This window comes from Rhinopithecus roxellana, chromosome 14, assembly GCF_007565055.1.
Source record: "Rhinopithecus roxellana isolate Shanxi Qingling chromosome 14, ASM756505v1, whole genome shotgun sequence".
NCBI lineage: Eukaryota > Metazoa > Chordata > Mammalia > Primates > Cercopithecidae > Rhinopithecus > Rhinopithecus roxellana.
In genome coordinates, this window is record NC_044562.1 from 95,370,933 (window position 1) to 95,392,800 (window position 21,868).

The window sequence follows — 21,868 nt, forward strand, 5'->3', positions numbered from 1 at the left end:
CAGGAATGCTATGAATGCAGTGCAGAGCATGGGCAGTGCACACTCCATCAGAAGGCACACTTCTGAGAGGGAGGTGAATTAGGCAATGCCTCTTGTGAAATACCTGAGGCTTTTCTTCCCTCTTTTACTAGAAAGTTTCTTGATTCAGCTACTCCAATCTCCACATCTTGAGAACTAAGCTGAGCTGTTCTTCCTTACTCCAATAACACAACAGATTTGCTGACCACATCTGTAATCTAAAGCCACGGAAGTGTACCATAATTCCAGGATGTCCAGAGTAAGCACTTAGTAAATTATTATTGAATGCCTGAACTTAAAAATATATATACTAGTATAAGACACTGAAATGTCAGTAATTTCTATTTTTTAAAAAACTGCTAAAACTAGTATCTCCTTATTTCAAAACCATTTTCCAAAAGTATCTGGGTGACTTAACACAGGTCTTTCATACCTACAGATACATCTATATCAACTAGTAGAGCTTCTTTCTTCTTTTTTCTTTTTTTTTTTTTTTGAGATGGATTCTCGCTCTGTCGCCCAGGCTGGAGTGCAGTGGCACAATCTCGGTTCACTGCAACCTCCACCTCCTGGGTTCAAGTGATTCTCCTGCCTCAGCCTCCTGAGTAGCTGGGATTACAGGTGCCCACCACCACACCCGGCTAATTTTGTATTTTTAGTAGAGACGGGGTTTCACTATACTGGCCAGGCTTGTCTCAAACTCCTGACCTTGTGATCCACCCGTCTCGGCCTCCCAAAGTGCTGGGATTACAGGCATGAGCCACCACGCCAGGTCTAGTAGAGCTTCTTAACTGGCTCAGTGTTTCTGGTCTCTCCAATCCCACTCCGCAAGCTTCTGGTCCACAGTCACTGAGGTCCTTGAATCAAAGCAAGGATGATTCACTCAATCCTCACTTTGGGTAATTTATTTTCCAATAGAAAAGACCAGCATCATAACCAACCTAAGTTCAAAACGTGGGTTTTCAATGTGCCACCCCTATTTGGCTTTTTTCAATGCAGGAGCAAGGCAAAATTTTAAATGCGGTTTTGGCTGGTGGTGAGCTTCTTGATCATTTTTAAACAACATACTTAAATCTAATAGACTTGAATTAAAACCTTCCAAATCAGGTTTCCATTTAAAGCCATTCTCATGGTAAATTTAATGTCACAAACTGGGGTTTAATGAAAGGAAAATAATTTGATTTAGTTTATAACAGATATCTAGATCGGGTTCAGTGAAGTTTTAAAACCATTTTTTTTTTTTTTTTGAGATGGAGTCTCACTCTGTCGCCCAGGCTAGAGCACAGTGGTGTGATCTCAGTCTTGGCTCACTGCAACCTCTGCCTCCTGGGCTCAAGCAATTATCCTGCCTCAGCCTCCTGAATAGCTGAGATAACAAGCACCCGCCACCATGCCTGGTGAATTTTTGCACTTTTAGTAGAGATGGGGTTTCACCATGTTGGCCAGGCTGCCTCAAACTCCTGACCTCAAGTGATCCACCTGCCTCGGCCTCCCAAAGTGCTGAGATTTCAGGCGTAAGCCACTGTGCCTGGCACAATTTTTTTTTTTTTTTGGTAATTTTACTGTTTTAGGAAAGGTGGAAGAATGGGCAGTAGAGGAAAGATGCAGTAATAAGCTTTTACAAAATAAGATTGTTGACCTCAAACTCCTTTTTTGCATCTCATCCTTACATAGCAGTTCCAGAAGCCCTGGGCTTCCCACGATGGGCATAAGCCCGTAGTGACTCAGCAGTCATCTGCTGAATCATCATCTACCCTGCTTTTAGCCACCCCCACATTTTCTGTCAAGACTGATTTTCTAGATTTCACCTTAAGAGGATTTGACAAGGTCAAGATCAATGACAGTTACTGACTGTGGCCATTTTCCTTGCCTAAGGAGTTTTAGTAGTCAGCTTTGGACTTGAATGTCTCTTATGAGACAATTTGTGACATGCATATTCACAGTGACCTTTATTCAAGAAGGCAGAGCGAATAGAATCACGTCCGACTCAGGAAGCCTAAATTCTAGTCTCGTTAGGCTCTAGCCAAGTCATTTTGATTCAACGGGGTATATCATAGCTGCTTCTATTTACTTCAACAGCGTGGGATAAGGATGGACGGATGCTTTAACACAGTAAGCTTCTCGAGGAGAGATGCTTTTTATAAACAGGAAGTAGCTGTGACTAGCCTTTTAAGGGGATTTTTAAAGTGAATTCCAATTGTGGGGTTCAGAATTGTTCTTTAATGAGCTTTAGGCTGAAAATCTGCTTCATACCTGCACATTTGAAACTCTGAGCAGTGAGTCCTCGTTCCAAAGACAAAGTCGTCAAAATGCTCAGGAAGCTGGTAGTCACAGATTGGCGTTTATTCTTCCTGAGTTCATGCCCACCCATCTGATCCTTGGGTTTGTTCCTCAGTGTGACTTGCAGGTTTTGCTCTGAACTCCTGGCTGCATTGGCAGCTGTCTTCAGAGCCTCCATCCATTCCTGAGCTCTCTGTCGGGTCTCAGCTCGGAGGCGAAGGACATCCTGGGGGAAAATGACTTGAAAGCAAGAGTCGCAGCCATCCAGGTTGTCCATCTGGACAGCCAGACACACATCCACGTTGTAGCTCAACAGTGGATCCTCGTCTAGCTTGCCAGGCTGAAAAGCCATAAGGTAGGCCCTGCTCAGCACAAATGTAAATGCCTTCCAGTTGTTTTGGACAGTCAGCCTGTAGAGAGTCCCTGATTTGAGGATGTTTTGGTACTGTTTGGGGCTATCCAGGACAGGGGACGGTGGCAGCAGCCCACTGGCTTTCTTCTGGAAACAATGATACTGTGCATAGTCATCATGATGGCCAAGCCCTGGTGAGACTGTCAGCTCATTCTGCCGCCCCATGTAACCAGGCACTGCAGCATGCACGACTTCCCAAAGCTTCTGCCCCCAGTCCAAAGCCTCCCATGGTGACTCTGCCTTTAGCTGTAGCTGAGTGTTGTCATACAAAACAGTATCCACCATCCTGGCCTCCAGGTTGCCCAAAACAGATATGCTCTGGAAGTGTGAAAGCTGGTACGTGGCATAGAGGTTTTGATTACCACTGCTGTCGAGGCTGTAGAAGTATAAGTTGTAAGGTGAAAGTTCTGCATAACAGCTTTGCCAGTAACTGTCATGGTCCTTTCTAATCTCCAGGTAACCCTTCTTTAGAATGTTTGGGAATGTCTGCTTGTGTTCTAGAAAGAAAAAGAGAGGCAAAGTATTAATTAGAATTAGTTAGTTATAAGAAGGCAGGCACAAGAAACCACACAGATTAGGGACTGACAGTCTTCTGGTTCAAATTAAACAAAGTAAAAGTAGCAGAATCCCAAGATGGTACCTAATTGGCAAGAAATAGCTGGGGAAATCTTGAGTCTAAAAACTTTAATTAGGAGGCTGGGTGTGATGGCACACACTTCTAATCCCAGCATTTTGGGAGGCCAAGGTGGGAGGGATTGCATTAGCACAGGAGTTCAAGACCAACCTAGGCAACATAGTGAGAGCCCATCTCTATAAACAATTAAAAAATTAGCTGGGCATGTGGCACATGCCTGTAGCCACTGTAATCATGCCAATGCACTCCAGCCTAAGAGACACAGCAAGACTCTGTCTTAAAAATAAAATAAAAATAAAAACTAGAACTAGGGTGGAATCACATGTACGAGAATAAGTATGGGGCATGGAACGTGCAACACCAATGGAGTGTGCAACATCAATGTGAGATGCAGAGGTCTGTGTGGAAAACAGAAATACTGGAACGACTGTGACTTGCTATGCCTTGTGAATCTAGGAACCAATCACACTTTGCCAGGGTTCCATGTTTTCTAGGTAATAGTCTATTAACAGTCTATTTCTACCATTACTTTTAATGGTAAAAACCGCAATTACTTTTGCACCAACCTAACAGTACCAAATACACAAGAGAGAACGTGCCTTCTGCCACTGGACCTAACTCTCTGCTAATACTCTTATCTTTTCTCAGGTTGGTAAAGCGAGGAAGGGTCAATGAATAGGAGACAACATAAAATGTGCTGCTCACAAACTCTCATTTCTCAGACACCTTCAGCAGCCCTCAAGGCCAGTTCATGGACCTTCTGTCTAGGAACCAGAGATCCAAGCTTGACCCGACTAGCTCACTTTTTAGGTCTCTGCTTAGATGGCAGTTTTCTCTCTGAGCCTGACTGTGCTTATGCTGTTCCCTGAGCTTGCAATGCTCCTTCCAAAGGCTTCTATCAGCAACTGCACACTTACCCTCTTTCAGAAAAAGAGTCTGTCCTGATTCTCCCAACCTCACCTACACACATGCATGCATGCCTGAGTCAGTAGCAGGTATCACTACTAAATTATTCTTCTATCATGGGCTCTTAGCTCAAGCTATATTATAATAGCTTATTTACATGTCTGAACAAATAAAATAAGTCTTAAATTTTTTTTAAGACTGTCTTTCCTGCTAGACAATCAGTTCCACTGAGGGCAAGGGTAAGGTCTCTCTTTTCATTCTTAGACCACAGCACACTGAACATTGCCTTGTACATAGTGGGTGCTTAATAAGTACTTGTTGAATTAGAAATAAAGCACCTAGCACAATGCTCAGCATATAGTAGGTATAATTTCCCTCCTATCTTCTTTTCTCCCTTTCTCTCTGTTTTACTAGTCATGCCATCCGTAATCAATGATTAGCTGCAATATATACTAGTTTAGTACTTAATAAAAGGGGACTATCATTTCAGAGATTTCCTGACATTCTTATCAGACATGAAAATGACATCCAGCCAGGCGCAGTGGCTCACGCCTGTAATCCCAGCACTTTGGGAAGCCGAGGGAGGTGGATCACCTGAGTTCAGGAGTTCAAGACCAGCCTGGCCAATATGGCGAAACTTGTCTCTACTAAAAATACCAAAATTAGCTGGGCATGGTAGCATGTGCCTGTAATCCCAGCTACTCAGGAGGCTGAGGCAGGAGAATCACTTGAACCCAGGAGGCAAAGGTCGCAGTGAGCCGAGATCATGCCATTGCACTCCAGCGTGGGCAACAAAAGTGAAACTCTGTCTCAAAGGAGAGGAGGAGAAAGGGGGAGAGGAGGGGGTAGGAGGGGGGAGGAGGGGGGAAGAGGAGGGGGGATGAGGGGGGAGAGGGGAGAGGAGGGGGAGGAGGGGAGAGGAGGGGAGGGGGGAGGAGGGGAGAGAAGGGAGAGGAGGGGGGAGGAGGGGGGAGGAGGGGGAGGGGGGAGAGGAGGGGGGAGGGGGAGAGGAGGGGGGAGGGGGGAGAGGAGGGGGAGAGGAGGGGGCAGGAGGGGGGAGGGGGAGGGGGGAGAGGAGGGGGAGGGGGAGGGGGGAGAGGAGGGGGCAGGAGGGGGGAGGGGGAGAGGAGGGGGAAGGGGAGACGGGGAGGGGGAGAGGAGGGGGGAGGGGGGGAGGAGGGGGGAGGAGGGGGAGGGGGGAGAGGAGGGGGGAGGGGGAGAGGAGGGGGGAGGGGGGGAGAGGAGGGGGGAGAGGAGGGGGCAGGAGGGGGGAGGGGGAGAGGAGGGGGGAAGGGGAGATGGGGGAGGGGGAGAGGAGGGGGGAGGGGGGAGAGGAGGGGGGAGGGGGGAGGGGGGAGAGGAGGGGGGAGGGGGGAGGGGGGAGGGGGGAGAGGAGGGGAGGGGGAGGGGGGAGAGGAGGGGGGAGGGGGGAGAGGAGGGGAGGGGAAGGAGGGGAGAGAAGGGGAGAGGAGTGGAGAGAAGAGAAGAGGAGGAGAGAAAGAAAAAGAAAAAAGAAAGAAAAAAGAAAGAAAGGAGAAAGGAAGGAAGGAAGGAAGGAAGGAAGGAAAGGAAGGAAGGAAGGAAGGAAGGAAGGAAGGAAGGAAGGAAGGAAATGACATCCATGTGAGGGATGTCAATCATCTCCTCCCTGGTAGAGACTTTAATTTCTGAAATGTTTCTCAATCTCTTTGCCGACACACACTGGAGATAGTCATAAACTAATTGAGTCATTCCCTAAAAAAGATAAATCATACTGCCAAAGGGTATGATTTCTGCTTTTGGTTAAAGATTTCTGCTTTTGGCTAAAGAAAAAAAGAGTAATATAGGTCTAGATCTTAAAATAGCAAACCAAAAGAGAAAAGGAGAGAAATGCGGCTGAGAAAAGCCAGTTTTACCTGTTTTACATCTCTGGTCCTGACATTCATTAGTATTTCTGTGGTAACTCAAAAGCCATTAATTTCTTGCAACCCACACTCATCCCTTTGTAGAAAGAGATAATGGATGCCTATTTGCAGGTTATCTTTTTCTTCTGATAATGCAATAAGGGAGGCAGTGCTGTTAGCGACACTGCTGCCACCTCTCCTGGTCTCATTTCCATCAAGTACTGATGATAGTTCAATCTTTTCCATAATAAGACTTAAAACTATGTGTCCCTCTATCCCCATCCCCACTGTGACCCGATGGCTCAGCTGAGTCCGCTGAGTAAAATAAAAACCACCTCTCCTGCTTTTAGCTAGGAATTTTCCTCCCCTCTTCTTATCTCTCTGTGAGCTTTTAACAACAGCTCCCAGGAATTAAAAATTCTACTTTAATTGGGCCCAAACCAGCAGCAAGCCCAGCTAAAACCTCACTCCCTTCTAACTACAGAAGGTATGGTGGCAGGTGCCAGCTTGGGTGGACTGAATGAGAAGACCGGCGAGGGAATCTTCAAGGTTCCCTCACCTTCTAGATGCAGAATAAGAAGAAAAAATGCACTGGGTTCCAACATTTTTTCCCCACTGACTAAGCAACATTTCCTATCTCTGTTCTCCCAACTCAGCTTCAGCCCTCTTTAAGTGGTACATTAAATTGAAACAGAAAAAAAAAGTGTGAATCCTAGAATCCTAGGAAATGGCTTTTTTTTTTTTTTTTTTTTGAGACAGGGTCTTACTCTGTCACTCAGGCTGGAGTGCAATGGCATGATCATGACTCACTGCAGCCTTGACCTCCCAGAGGATTGCTCAAGCAATCCTCTCACCTCAGCCTCCCAGCCAGCTAAGAATACAGGTATATGCCAGCATACCTAGCTAATTTTTGTATGTTTTTAATAGAGACAGGGTTTCACCATATTGCCCAGGCTGGGAAAATGGTGTATTCTTATAGGCTGCTGTTTGTCATGTAATTTCTTGAAAAATAAGAATCAGCTGGGCGCGGTGGCTCACGCCTGTAATCCCAGCATTTTGGGAGGCTGAGGTGGGCGGATCACGTGACGTCAGGAGTACGAGACCAGACTGGTCCAACATGGAGAAACCCCATCTTTAATAAAAATACAAAAATTAGCCGGGTGTGGTGGTGTGCACCTGTAATCCCAGCTACTCAGGAGGCTGAGACAGGAGAATCACTTGAACCCGGGAGGCAGAGGTTGCAGTGAGCCGAGATCGCGCCACTGCACTCCAGCCTGGGTGACAGAGTGAGACTCCATCTCAAAAAAAAAAAAAAAAAAAGAAAAGAAAAGAAAAGAAAAATAAGAAGAAAAATTGCAAAGGTGATCAGCAAGCTATTTTCTGGAGTATCCATTCCTCTCTGGAGGACCTGTTTATACCATACCTTATTAATATATTGTGTGTGATATAAAAGTTACATCTCTGATCATAAAGTGCTAGAGAACTACCATTTCTCTAACAACTCTTTCTACTGGATCTGAAGTTTATTTATTTATTTGAGACAGGGTCTCACACTGTACCCAAGGCTGGAGTACAGTGGCACAATCATAGCGCACTGCAGCCTTGAACTCCTAGAGGCTCAAACAATCCTCCTAGATCAGTCTCCAGAGTGGCTGGGACTACAGGTATACACTGCCGCACCTGGTTCATTTTTTAATTTTTTGTAGAGACAGAGTCTTGCTATGTTGCCCAGGCTGGTATCAAACTCCTGGCTTCAAGCAATGCTCCCACCTTGGCCTGCCAAAGAGCTGGGATCATAGGTGGGAGCCACTGTGCCCAGCTTTTTCTTTTTTTTTTTTTTTTTTTTGAGACAGAGTCTTGCTCTGCCGCCCAGGCTGGAGTGCAGTGGCCGGATCTCAGCTCATTGCAAGCTCCGCCTCCCGGGTTTACGCCATTCTCCTGTCTCAGCCTCCCAAGTAGCTGGGACTACAGGCACCCGCCTCGTCGCCCGGCTAGTTTTTTGTATTTTTTAGTAGAGACGGGGTTTCACCGGGTTAGCCAGGATGGTCTCGATCTCCTGACCTCGTGATCCGCCCGTCTCGGCCTCCCAAAGTGCTGGGATTACAGGCTTGAGCCACCGCACCCGGTGATTTTTCTTTTCTTTTCTTTTCTTTTTTTTTTTTTATTGAGACGAAGTCTTGCTCTTGTCCTGCAGGCTGGAGTGCTATGGCATGATTTTGGCTCACTGCAACCTCCGCCTCCTGGGTTCAAGTGATTCTCCTGCCTCAGCCTCCCAAGTAGCTGGGATTACAGGTACCTGCCACACCTGGCTAATTTTGTATTTTTAGTAGAGACGGGGTTTCACCATGTTGGCCAGGCTGGTCTCGAACTCCTGATCTGCATGCCTCAGCCTCCCAAAGTGCTGGGATTACAGGCATAAGCCACTGCACCCCACCTGATTTTCTTAATAACATTTTCTTTTCTCTGGCTTATTCTATTGTAAGAATACAGTATATAATACATATAACATACAAAATATGTGTTAATTGACTGTTCATGTTATCATGAAGTATCACGTTGACCAGAGTAAGGCTTCTGGTCAACAGTAGGCTATTAATAAAGTTTTGGGGGAGTCAAATATTAAACATGGATTTTTTTTTTTTTTTTTTTTTGAGAGGGAGTCTTGCTCTGTCGCCCAGGCTGGAGTGCAGTGGCGCGATCTCGGCTCACTGCCAGCTTCGCCTCCCAGGTTCACGCCATTCTCCTGACTCAGCCTCCTGAGTAGCTGGGACTACAGGCGCCTGCCACCATGCCCAGCTAATTTTTTGTATTTTTAGTAGAGACGGGGTTTCACTGTGTTAACCAGGATGGTCTCGATCTCCCGACCTCGTGATCTGCCCGCCTCAGCCTCCCAAAGTGCTGGGATTACAGGAATGAGCCACCACATCTGGCCCAAACATGGATTTTTTACGGCATGGGGGATTGCCACACCTAACCCAAGTTATTCAAGAGTCAACTGTAATATAATTTATTTTGCAAATGAGTAAATTATCTAATATCACAAATGATCCAGATAGCATCACTGACAAAGAGTATCATCATTTCCCCAAAGAAAACAGAGAAAGGCGAGCAAAACAAATCACTGTACCCATGAATTTCATACTGAAACCACAAGACAAATTCCTCATGAAAAAGAAAAACAAAACAAACAAACAAACCAAAAAAAACAACTATTTCTCTATTGCTTTCTACTGTGGCTAATACAAAGACTTGGTTCTGTTCCTCCTTAATGAAGATCTCCTTTTCCTTCTCCTCATCCTTACACAGTATCCAGTGCAGTGGTTTCGGGACAATAAATGCTACTTACTGAAGAGGAAGAAGGGAATTTTCCCTATTATGCACCTGATTCACTTCTCTACTGCCAACACCCCAAAGAGTTTCTCTTTTGCCATTATTTCCTCTATCTGTTCTCAAAAAAGTTGCCATGCTCATGGCCACCTTCATCAACATTGAGTCCTCCTCCTTCCTGGCCATTTCACCCACTGTTGCCAGGCTAAACTCTATGGGTATCTCACAGTCCCTCTCACACCCCTCCTCAGGCTAACACTCTTCACAGGTTTCTGGGTGCCACACAGTAAAGTCCATACTCCTTGGCTTGGCCTTAAACATTTCATTATGGAAAGTTTCAAACACACTTGAAAAGCATGTAGAAGAGTAAGATGAATGCCAGGTACGCATTGTTCAGTTTTAAAAATCGCAATTTTCTGCCATTCTTCTTTCATCTCTCCTATCCCTCTCCAACTCTTGCTTTTTATTTGTTTTTCTTGCTGGTATGTTTGAAAGCAAATCACAGACATTAGTTTCATTTCACCTGTAAATACTTCAGGGTATATTTCTAGTCTAACAGATAAGATCTTTAAAATATAAAGCCTGTAATCCCAGCACTTTGGGAGGCCGAGACGGGCGGATCACGAGGTCAGGAGATCGAGACCATCCTGGCGAACACGGTGAAACCCCGTCTCTACTAAAAATACCAAAAAACTAGCCGGGCGAGGTGGCGGGCGCCTGTAGTCCCAGCTACTCGGGAGGCTGAGGCAGGAGAATGGCGTAAACCCGGGAGGCGGAGCTTGCAGTGAGCTGAGATCCGGCCACTGCACTCCAGCCCGGGCGACAGAGCGAGACTCCGCCTCAAAAAAAAAAAAAAAAAAAAAAAAAAAAGATCTTTAAAATATATACAATACTTTTTCATACCCAACAAAACTGATAATTCCTTATCTAATACCCAGTCTGTGTCTAATTTTCCCAGGTTGTCTCAAACATTTTTTTTTTTTTTTTTTTGAGATGGAGTCTCGTTCTGTCACCCAGGCTTGAGTGCAGTGGCAGCATCTTGGCTCACTGCAACCTCCACCTCCCCGGTTCAAGCAATTTTCCTGTCTCAGCCTCCCAAGTAGCTGGGATTATAGGTGTGTGCCACCACACCCGGCTGTATTTGTAGTAGAGACACGGGGTTTCGCCATGTTGGTCAGGCTGGTCTCGAACACCTGACCTCAGGTGATCCACCCGCCTTGGCCTCCCAAAGTGCTAGGGTTACAGGCATGAGCCACCACGCCCAGGCACATTTCTTTAATATAGATAGTTTGTTTGAATGAGTTCATATGTTGATTTCATTGACATGTCTTTTAAGTTTTTTTAAATCTGTAACAGTTCTCTCTTCCTCCTTTTTTTTCATGCCATGTATTTCTTGAAGAAGCTGGTTCATTTATCCTGTAGAATTTCCCACATTCTGGATTTGGCTGAGTGTATCTTCACAGAATTACTTCAATGTTCCTGTTTCCCACGTTTTCTGTCAACTGCTACTTGAACCTCAAGGTTCAGTGAGGTTTTTTGTGTTTTCGTTCTTGGTGGCTTTTTGGTTTTGTTTCTGTTTTGTTTTTGCAAGAGTATGTCACAGGTGGTTGTCTCACTTCTAGGGATGTTAAGATAATTAGGGGGTTCAGGGTATATTAGCCTGACCCCTCCATCATACATTTCCTCAGAAACCCCTCACACAGTGCTGCCCCGCTTAACTCCACCACCTTTCTGTCAGCTGACCGAATCACCGTTTCCATGGCTCACCTCCTCCTGACCTTCATGCATTTTCTCCACAGTCCCCCACCTAGATCTTCCTTCGTCTCTGCTTGTCCGAGTTCTCCCTATACTTGAGGGCTACAATAAAATCTTATCCATTCCTGAAGCCTTTCTTCATCCCTTCTAGTTGAAAACAACTCTCCTCTGAACCTTCATGGCTGTATGTCTATACCATTCTGATGACTCAGAGTCATTTTTGCCTTCAAATACTATTTCATGCTCACCAAATATTTATTAAATTTTATAATAAAAATTATTCCCCAAATCAGTAAGAAATGTAAAAGGAAAAAAAAAGTTTCCACTTCTACACCCTAGCACCCACAAAATTCTCCTGCCCAGACTGTATACTGTTTGATATGAACCCTTTAGACATTTTTTATAAATATATACAGATAAAATAATTAGGTTTGTTCACATATATTAGCATATATAATTACTGAACTATTAATGTGCTTTCATTTTGGTTACTTTATAGAATTTTGCCTTTTTAAAAATTACAATGTTCCAGATCACAATAAACGAAATGTTTAGGTAACCTACTTTACCAGGAAAATCTGGACTGCCTGAGTCAGAATAATGAATGAATCCACAGGAATAGGATTCTGAAGATCAGGCAATAGTTGGAATGAAAGACAAAGTGCAACCTTTTAATGTTTTCAAATAACTCAAAAGCCATGTGGTGCCAATATTCCAAATCAAAATTATCTAGGAAAATTTAAATGAAATACTTAAGTTATTATAATAAGATTAATAAATGTGAAAAAAAGCCACAGCAGAAAGTGGATGGAGTACTCCTAAGACTGCAGTATAACACCCTGTCCTAGACAGGCTCACCCGGACTGCTTCTCTGTCAAAGTTTAGCAGATCTATGACACTTCTTTCACTGGATCATCTTTCTTCTCAGTTTCTCTACAGGCTATAGTAAGCTGAAAGGATAAATGATATTATCTGAAAGTCAGGAAACAGGATTTACAACTGTTATATAGGCTCAAAGACAAGGAAGCAAAGCAATTTGACCCGCATTTATGGAGCACCAACTACGTACAAAGCAGGGCACTAAGCTTTGTTGGAGACACAAAGGTGACAGAAGTTCTTAAGGTCCTCACAATTTCGTTGTGGTAAATTACTCGAATATAGACTTCTCCATCATTATAAAAAATTTTTGGTTTTTTTTTGAGACAGGGTCTTGCCCTGTTGATCAAGCTGAAGTGCAGTGGCATGTTCATGGCTCACGACAAGCATCAACCTCCCAGGCTCAAGAGATCCTCCCACCTCAGCCTCCTGAGTAGCTAGGACTACAGGTGTGCGCCAACTACACCCAGATAATTTATTTTTATTTTTGTAGAGACAGGGCCTCGCTATGTTGCCCAGACTGGTCTCAAACTCCTGGGCTCAAGCAATCCTACCGCCTTGGCCTTCCAAAGTGTTGGAATTACAGGTGTGAGCCACTACATGAGGCCTCCATCAATATAATTGATTAGCTAAAGATAAAAGAAAAGAAGCATCACTTCAGAACAAAGGTATTCCTCTGATTTGGCTCGTCTTCACTTATGGCCAATACCAACAATCTGTATTCAACTACTACTTCCTCTTGCCTTTTAGGCCCCGTTTCCAGCTTTGCAGACACCATGCCACTTGGTTCAACCTCACCTAACGGCTCTGGCCCAGGTGCTGCCAGCACTGCACTGACAGCCTGGGCCAGGAGAGAATGTGGTTAGACTTCCTGAGAACCATTCAACCACCTACCAGACCCACTCCCTCCTCTAAGGCTGTGGACTTCTCTAAGATTAGTTACACCCTCTAGGTTTCAAAATTCCACTCTAGCCACCGACTCTAATTCCAGGGGACTACTAAACTTCATCTCTTATACACTGCCCCACTGTCAGCTCCACCCACTCTTGGTCTCAAGTAACAACCCCTCCTGGCACTGTCTAAAGCAAAGATAAAAGTCAATTTTCATCGACTGCTATTGACTTCCTGGAATTCTGCACTGAGAAAGATGCTGAGACCACATGTGGACTCAGTGGGAAAGAACCCTGGGGTGTTGCTGTGGTGGGTAATAATGTGAGTTATGCATTTGCCCTCTGGTTTTAGGATCTTGACAACACAGTTCCTTACCCTCTTTGACTCCAGAGACAAATTCTGTCTTCCACAACAGTAATATCCTAGACCTTTTAGAACTCTTCATAATAAAGTTCTTATCAGTTCCAACCTGGTTCTCCTTCATTCTTTACACAGGCATTTTTCTCAGTCCACCTCACCTGCCTGCTACTCCATCTTCATGAGGGCCTTCAATCACAAAACTCTTCCACCTCACCCCATACAACCTCTTCCCTGTTTCACTGGACTCCTAGCTTCTCAAGATCCTGTGGTCAGTAGTTAAAACTTGTTTTCTCTTACCTCTCTGATTTAATCACCAGTTCTGGATCACACCATCATCTATATTCTCTATTCAAGTCTAGCTTTCTTAAGCAAGAGATAGAAGTGCTAACCCCAGGAAACACAAATTCATATTGCTCACCTTCTATCATATCTTTAATCCTGATAATCTATTCTTTTATTCATTTCAGTGGATCTGAAACACAATCCCCAGAACAGTATATCCATACCATCTTCACTTTCCTCAAACACCTAATTCCACGGTCTCTTTCTCTGTGCACTGTAGGGAGCTCTTGTATATATAAGATATTTGGCTTCACTTCAACATCATACTAACCCATTTCCTGTAGAGGTGCCACAGAGATTAGTGGTTAAGGCCACAGTTGCTGGAGCAACCAGCCTAGGTTCAACTCCCAATTCTGCCCTTACTGCCTACGTGACCGTTGACAAATTATTTAACCTGAGTCTCAGTTTCCTCATCTTTAAAGTGGGGCTATCATAGTAGTATGTACCTCAGTGTATTGTTGTGAGGAAGAAGTAAGTAGCTCTAGGCCGGGCGTGGTGGCTCAAGCCTGTAATCCCAGCACTTTGGGAGGCTGAGATGGGAGGATCACGAGGTCAGGAGATTGAGACCATCCTGGCTAACACGGTGAAACTCTGTCTCTACTAAAAAATATAAAAAACTAGCCGGGCGAGGTGGCGGCGCCTGTGGTCCCAGCTACTCGGGAGGCTGAGGCCGGAGAATGGCGTAAACCCGGGAGGCGGAGCTTGCAGTGAGCTGAGATCCGGCCACTGCACTCCAGCCTGGGCGACAGAGCGAGACTCTGTCTCAAAAAAAAAAATAAATAAATAAATAAGTAGCTCTTAGGACAATGCCTGACACTATGTAAGTGTTCAATAGATGTTTTCCGTTTCAGCCTTTTAGTATCAAAAGAAGAAACTTTTTGCTTCCTTGCTATAGCAGACCCTTCCACCTCTACTGTTAACAAGCTCCTTCCTACTTCTCTAGAATCCCTTCTTCTATAACATGTTGCAGTTCTCTCTCTACTAACCTCCCTTCCTCTATCTTCCAATATCCCAAGGTTTACTGTGTCTATTAAAAAATTATTTGCTTGATCCTACCCCCTTATGGCTGAACTTTTTCCTTCAGATTCCATATGCTTACAATGCCTCTTCTTCCTGGTCCACATGACCTGGCCTCTAGCTATTGCTCTGACCTCATCTCACATCATCTTATAACCTTTCTCTCACTCCAGCCACAATCTTCTCTTAGGTTCCTTGAACAAGCCAAGCACATTCTAGCTCCGAGACCTCTGAGTTGCCATGTTCTCTATCTGGGGCTTCTCTCCCCAGTTCCACTACCTTATTTGCCTCTCTCAGTGTTTCACTTCAAAAGTGCTGTCCTCAGTGAAGCCATCCCTTAACCACCCAGGTTAAAGAGCCCCTCAATTGTTCTCCATCACACCTCTTGCTTTATTTCCTTCAAAGAACTCTCTCCTCTTGAGAACAGGGACCTTGATATCTCTCTCCTTCCTGAATACCAGAGGCTGGCTCCACAAATATTGTTGACTGTATCAGCAAAGGACTTTGCTAGAATCTGTGGAGATACCAAACCAATCAGACACAGATCCTGTCAATAGAGTTTATAGCCCATAGTGGAGAAAAGATGGGCCCCAAAGTATCTGCAATATGCAGCAAAAAGTACTCAGAGCCTTCTAACATGCAAGAGAAGAAAGAGAAGGCTTTTGCCTGGGAAGTTCTTAAAAGTCTTGAGAAGGAGGTGGCATCTGAGGTAGACTTTGAAGAGAGGATAGAATTGATATTCAGAGATGGCAGGAAGGGGTAAAGAGCATTTCAGATGGTGGGCCTTCACTTAGATTTTCTCTTTCCTTTATCCGTTATCCTCCATCTATCCCCAATTACAGCCCTTCTTTTCCTTTTCACAAGTCCCACTTTCTCTTCATTGTCACTATCATCCTAATTTGAGTCCTCATCACACATCATGACGCCTGGCAGACCTGATTGGTTTCCATCCCTTAGTTCTTTCCACCTACCAATCATTCCATGTACTGCTGGGGCCTGAGGAGACCCATTGAAGAGCATTCCTTTTCCTCACCCAACTTTTGAACCAATTGAGATGGACAGAGGGTGGCCAGATACATGGGGATCGAAACATCAGCCAGTTGGAGGATGCAACTTAGTTGTGTAGCAGCAAATTGAACCCCAGGATTTCACAGACTAACCTCTGAGTCACAAGCATCACTGGATAGCCAGAGGCCTCCCCTCCTGGGAAACTGCCCGTGAAGGGCTGATGGCATGGAGGAGCAGACCTGGGCAAGCGGACCAGAATTGGTGCTCTTAGGAGAGCAGCTGAATTACCTGGTTCATCTCCTAAACTTGCCAGTGAGTCACTCCTCCTTCTCATGGGTGGAGTGTGCAAAGGGATGGAGAAGAGAGGCCAAGAGTGCCATTCTAGCTGATGTCCCTTTACATGGACACATAAGGCCACTGAAAATGAGGGTAGCACACCACCTTTCACCCCACCAACTTCTACATTTCTTATCAAATACCCTTTAATCTTGAGTCTCAAGACATGTGTAGGTGCTTCTTGCCAAATATATCAAAGTAAGTCTATTCATATGGCTTTGAAGGTCCTCCAAAGTCTCAGCCTACTACTCCAAAATGTCCCCCTGTTCTAGGTTAGCCTCCTGACCATCTCATACATACGCTGTGTTCTTTCCACCTTGACTTTGTGCTCAACTCTCAAAGTTCAGCTGAAATAACCTTTCCTCAATGAAGACTCCTCTGGCATTCTGAATCACAATCATCACTCTTTTCTTTGATTCCTGGTTAATAAAACACAGTTTTCCAAGTCAATTTGTTTCATATTATAGTACTCAACTATGTTTAAGCCAGAAACAAAGGGAAAAAATGAACTAATGTTAGGTCTTTGTCCTCCTCGTCACAGGCACATCAGGGCACACTAATCATGACACTGACACACATGTCCATAGCAAAGAACATGAAGAGAATGATACTATAGGAACCAAAGCCAGACTGTGTCTTGCACATATTAAATATGCTCCACAGGCCCTGGTACAGTATTGGCCAGTGGAGTACACAGATGGTATTCCACAGATATTTTTACTAACAAATTTGTTTTGGTAGAAATGAACTAGTCTTTTCTATGGCTACTTTGGAGACTTTCTTTTTGGGTAAAAAGAGGATATTCCATTCATTTTCCCTTCATAAACCTAGAAGAAAGATTACCTATGTCAGCTCTAGTGGAAACAGACCTGTAACATATCTGGCTACATATTAGCTAGATATACCAGTTTAGGGATCTCTTCCATCCAGTTCTTTGCAACAGTGATAGAGCATAAGTCAATACATTCCTGGCCAATTTTTCTCAAGTGTGAACCTGACTAGGAGATCACAGATCCAACTTTTTAAAAAGCAGAGTTTTTCTGTCTTCTGTGATGAGGGCAAGCCCTAGCCTTTGTTGAGCTTTTTGACCCAGGAAACAATTCCGAACATCGCCTTTCAAACCATGCTTATTCTTTGCCATGGTGAGCTTTTGGCTCTACATCTCTAATCTATAGGAATTAAACATAAAAGACCCTACCATACTGAGGCTGCTGGATTTGAGGCATAAATGGCATTCCATTACGATTTCTTGATGCAGCCTACAGAATTAGAGACTTAGAGCTGGAAGGGATCCTAGAAATTCCACTAGTACATCCACACGTGAGGCAGAACCTATCAGCTGCCTTCATTAACAGAACCTAATTTTGTTCAGGTATGGGGGCAATACGCTCAGGAAAGATGGCCTCTCCCCTGCCCTGTGAAAAGAATAATAATTTGTTTAATCCAATCACAATAAGCCTATTTTCCTTTGCCAGAGATTGCCTTAGGGGTGGACATGTGACCCAGTTCTGGCCAAGGAGCGGGCGCTATTGGGAGCCTCTGGAAAAAAGACCCAGAAGAGATGCCCTGCTTTCTTTCTTCCTGGCTTTTACTGTTGGTATTTAAGAAAACGATACCAACGCACTTGGGAAGTTAGGAAAAATTTTTTAGACAATGATCCTTGGGGCAGCTGTAGCCACTTTGTACCAACGAGGGGAGAGAAGAGAAACACCAATATACCAAGGACAACAAAGCAAAAAGATGGAAAGCCTGTAGGTCCTGGATGACCCCAAGACCACCTACCCCTGGGTATCTTGTTAAGTGTTCATTGCATAAGTCCTCGACATTCACTAAGTGCTCAATAGTTATCTGTTAGATAAAAGAAAAAATACAATGATATTTTGGCCTTACTATTTGTGCCACTTTTGGTTGAGTACTTTACTTGCTTCTGAAAGCATTCTAACTGACTGAACACATTTGGAAAGAGGTTCCAGGAAGCAAAATGACTTGGCCAAGGTTATACCACAAAGTGGGCAAGTTGAGAGTGGAACTCCAACCTCCAGACTTTAAATCTAGATCACATTGTGTTTTATTTGTGGTGGAGGGCATGAGTCCTAGCCTTCCTCAGGCTGGAGAGGCAGTATAACACAGTGGTTATGTGCAGTCTTGGAGTTAGGCTTGGCTTAGAATCCTAGCCCTGCCACATACTAGCTGCATAGCCTTGGATGAGGTCATCTTCTCTAAGCCTCAGTTTCCTCCTTTGTAGATCAGGATTATATCATCTATTATGTTAAACTGTTGTGATTATTAACTAAGATAGTGAATGAACACTTCTTAGCACAGAGCTGGGCATAAAATTATTGCTCATTAAGTGATACTGTCTTACTGACAGTATTAATAACAACAAACTTCATTCAACTTGAATCAAGCTGTAACTAAGGAGAAAGGAAAGAGAAGCCCTTTCCATTTTAAATAAAAAACAAAACATCACTATTCTGTCCTGATTTTTAAGCACCAATACACAGAATTCAACCTTCCATGTGCTCATGCTTGGTACAGCACAGTTTTCTACAATACAGCTGATACCTTCAAAGGACTTCCAATCTGGTGTGGGAGATGGATGGACAAGCAATTATCTATCGTGCACAGCAGAGTAAAATGTGCCATGGGAACATAAAGTGAAAGGGGGAAAAAAAGAAGAATTTTAATTGAGAAAAATCTGGAAAGGTCCCAGGGAGGATAGGGCATTTGAATTGGCCCTTGAAAGATAATGGAGGATTTCTGGAAAGTGAAAAGGGTAGGGAAAGTATTCTGGGATGAAGAGGCACCAAAGGCCCAGGAGCTTTAAAGCACATGGCACTTTCAAAAATGGCAAAGGCTCAAAAGGAAGAAGGTGTGGGTGTTAAGGTTGGGAAGATACCTGGATGCTTTATAAAGTTTACACTTGATTTTGTAAGAAATGGGGAACTGTGGTTCACTTATGAGAACAAAGTGATATGAAAAGATTTGTGTTTTAGAAAGAAAACTTTAGCAGTTTATAAAATTAGTAACCATGGTTTTCCTTAGCCAAAAAGAAAAAAAAATAAATTAGTAGGACAACCAGGAAAAAATATCAGACATTTTGATTTAAAGGTTCCCATAGAGAAGTGTTATGAATCAGAATGTGGGCTGTCAATGAGGCATATTGGGTTTCCAAATAGCTGCCACAGGCCAACATTCAATAATGTAACCAATGGAAACTATACAACCATATAAAATCAATTTTCTGTGACCTATTTTAGCAACTTCTTTGTACTGACTAATCTTGCTGAAGGGTGAATCATAAATTCAGCAAGAGACCATGTCCTGGTGACCTCACTTGTTCTTAGCCTGCAGGAATATTCCCACCTCTACTGGCTCCAAGGCTTTTGAGAAACATCATAATTGAAAAAGCAGTCATTTTAGTATAAGTCCCAAATTTGGCTTTTTTTAAAAAAAAGTGAAAGATGGGGAAAAAGGGAACCGAAACAGAGTAACACAAAACCTGGGATAAAGAAACTCTACTGCCATGGTTTTTCTAGCCCTAAAGAAAATCTCTGCTTGAGACCTACTCCTGAAGTACTTAGAACAAGAAAATACAGGCATAGGAATGGTACCAGGTCAGCAGAGAGTGAAACCGACGGAAACAAAAGCCCAGTTGACCACTGCCCTTGCCAAGCAGATGAAAATGTGAACACAGTCAGGAATGGAAAAGTAAGTTAGATTCTGGCAGTTTGTTGAGTTTCAGAGCTCTGTAGCTAATGCAAAGAATTTCTTTAAAATTTTTTTATTTTAAAAATTGCAACAGCGGTTCCACCCAGAAGTAGAGTTACAAGACACACATAATCTTTCTGTGTTAAATAATTTCAACCATACCTACGTTTTCATTACAATTTTTTATTATCTGACTACAGTAATTAGCTTCCACACAACCATGAGTCAGGGTCAGTTCAAATACATCCTAGAATGATATAATTTCGGAGTTGGGAAGGACAATAGAGATAATTTAACCTGCCTCAGTAGGTCTGTAAACCAAACACAACAGACAATAAAGTTGTCTATATACAGCCTCACTTCCTCTATGTGTCTATACTTTGTTATAAGTGTGTGTGTGTATAACCTATATTTCATATATATGTTCACACGTTCACATGACTTTTTATGTTCTTACCTCATGATACGTTTATGTTTAGATTGTAATTCTGAGATGTTAAGACCTTGTTTTCTTTATCCCACAGGGAAGTCCTTGGTGCTTATGATTGTGTCATTACTCAATGAACAAGAACAGATAACAGTGATGCAGAAGGAAAAGGGTTTAGTACAGGCACTAGTGAAGAGCATGTCTTTATACAACTAAGACTAGTGCTAAGACTAGAAATCAGCCATACTTTTTTTTTTTTTTTCATTTTCTGGAATTGACTTGTAAGAAATCAGCCATTCTGGTAGTAGGATCAGGGCCCACTCTCAGGGCTGGTTCCCAGTCATACCTTGCTATAGCTACCAAGGGCATAGCAAACGCTGGGATGGCAGTAAGGAGAGGCACTGATCCTGAGGAAGCTTTGGTGTCCACCACCTACCTTGAGGTTCTTCAGAGATAATTGCCTCTGCTGTCAGTCTGCCTTAGATCTATTTCTTCCCATCATCACTTTATGATTTAACCCTGAGACAGAACTATTCAATCCTCAGATGATGGAAATGGTGTTAACTATTTAAGATGGGAAAAAAGCCACATCCCATCAACTGGTGGCAACCTTCATCCACTAGCACAGCCGACATTCCTTCTTAAGAAGTCAGAGCTAGGTCTGCCTCTGACTGAGGCAAGGCAATCTCCCAAGTAAAACAGTTAAAAAATGGGCCAAATACGTGTATACCTATGTAACAAACCTGCACGTTCTGCACATGTATCCCAGAACTTAATGTATAATAATTTTTTTTAAATGGGGCAAAACCCCACAGCTCTCCCTTCCATGCTTACAAACCCATCGGGGTCGGTTCACTTCAGCTGTTGCCATGCTAACATTAAACAGTATGAAAGGCAAAGTGACTGTCTTCCTTTTGCGGATTCATTGGTCTCCTAAGAAACTGTGACCGGCTCTGTGTCCAAGTATTTCAGCGAATAAGTTAAATGCAGGGAAAAATCCTTGCTTAGCTGGATTGCTTTGGCATGCCTCAGTTTTTCTGAACCAGTGATAGAGTTACAAGGCATACATAAATCTTTCTGTGTTAAATAATTTCAACCACACCTAAGTTGGTTAATTTTAGTTCAGTGAACATTATCGTACTGATCCCCACCAACTACCCCCATAGGGATTTACTGCCAATGAGGTTTTCAAAGTGGAGGGCTGTGGAGACTGAGGACCACTAGCTTCCAAAGTAAGGGCACAGCACCAGCTTAGTGGTTAAGAGCCTGGACTCGGAGGAAGACTGCCTAGATCCAAATTGAGGCTCCACTTCTCCCTCACTGTGGGAATTCGAACAAGTTACTTACGCTTCCTGTGCCTCAGTTTCATCATCCTTAAAACAGGACCAATGAAAAACCCATGTCACAGGAGTGTTCTATAAATTAAATAAGCTGCTACCTATAAAGCACTTAAAATTGTCAGTGAACAAAGTGTTAGCTGCCACTGCCACTGCCATTATTATTATTTTTCTCCTCTCTTTCCACCTGGGCTCTCTCACTCACCCTGAGAACAAACATACTGGGTGCTCAGATGTTGGCTTTGACAGTAATAAACAAACTATTAATCTGGTTCATGTATTCTGCTCTCAGATATCCCTTTCCCATTCTAGGAAAGCAGTGGTCTCCAAATCCAAAGCAATAATCTT

At 43.6% G+C, this 21,868-nt stretch overlaps 1 protein-coding gene across 8 annotated transcripts in view; it reads right to left on the bottom strand.

Moving 5' to 3' along the window:
• PLEKHM3 (pleckstrin homology domain containing M3) overlaps positions 1 to 21,868 on the bottom strand; it is a 205,510-nt gene that overhangs the window by 151,361 nt on the left and 32,281 nt on the right. For all 8 annotated transcript variants that reach the window (XM_030916440.1, XM_030916441.1, XM_030916442.1 and 5 more), the window contains one exon: positions 2,272 to 3,207. In XM_030916440.1, the coding sequence (XP_030772300.1) occupies positions 2,272 to 3,207 (936 nt within the window). The remainder of the gene's footprint in view (positions 1 to 2,271; positions 3,208 to 21,868) is intronic.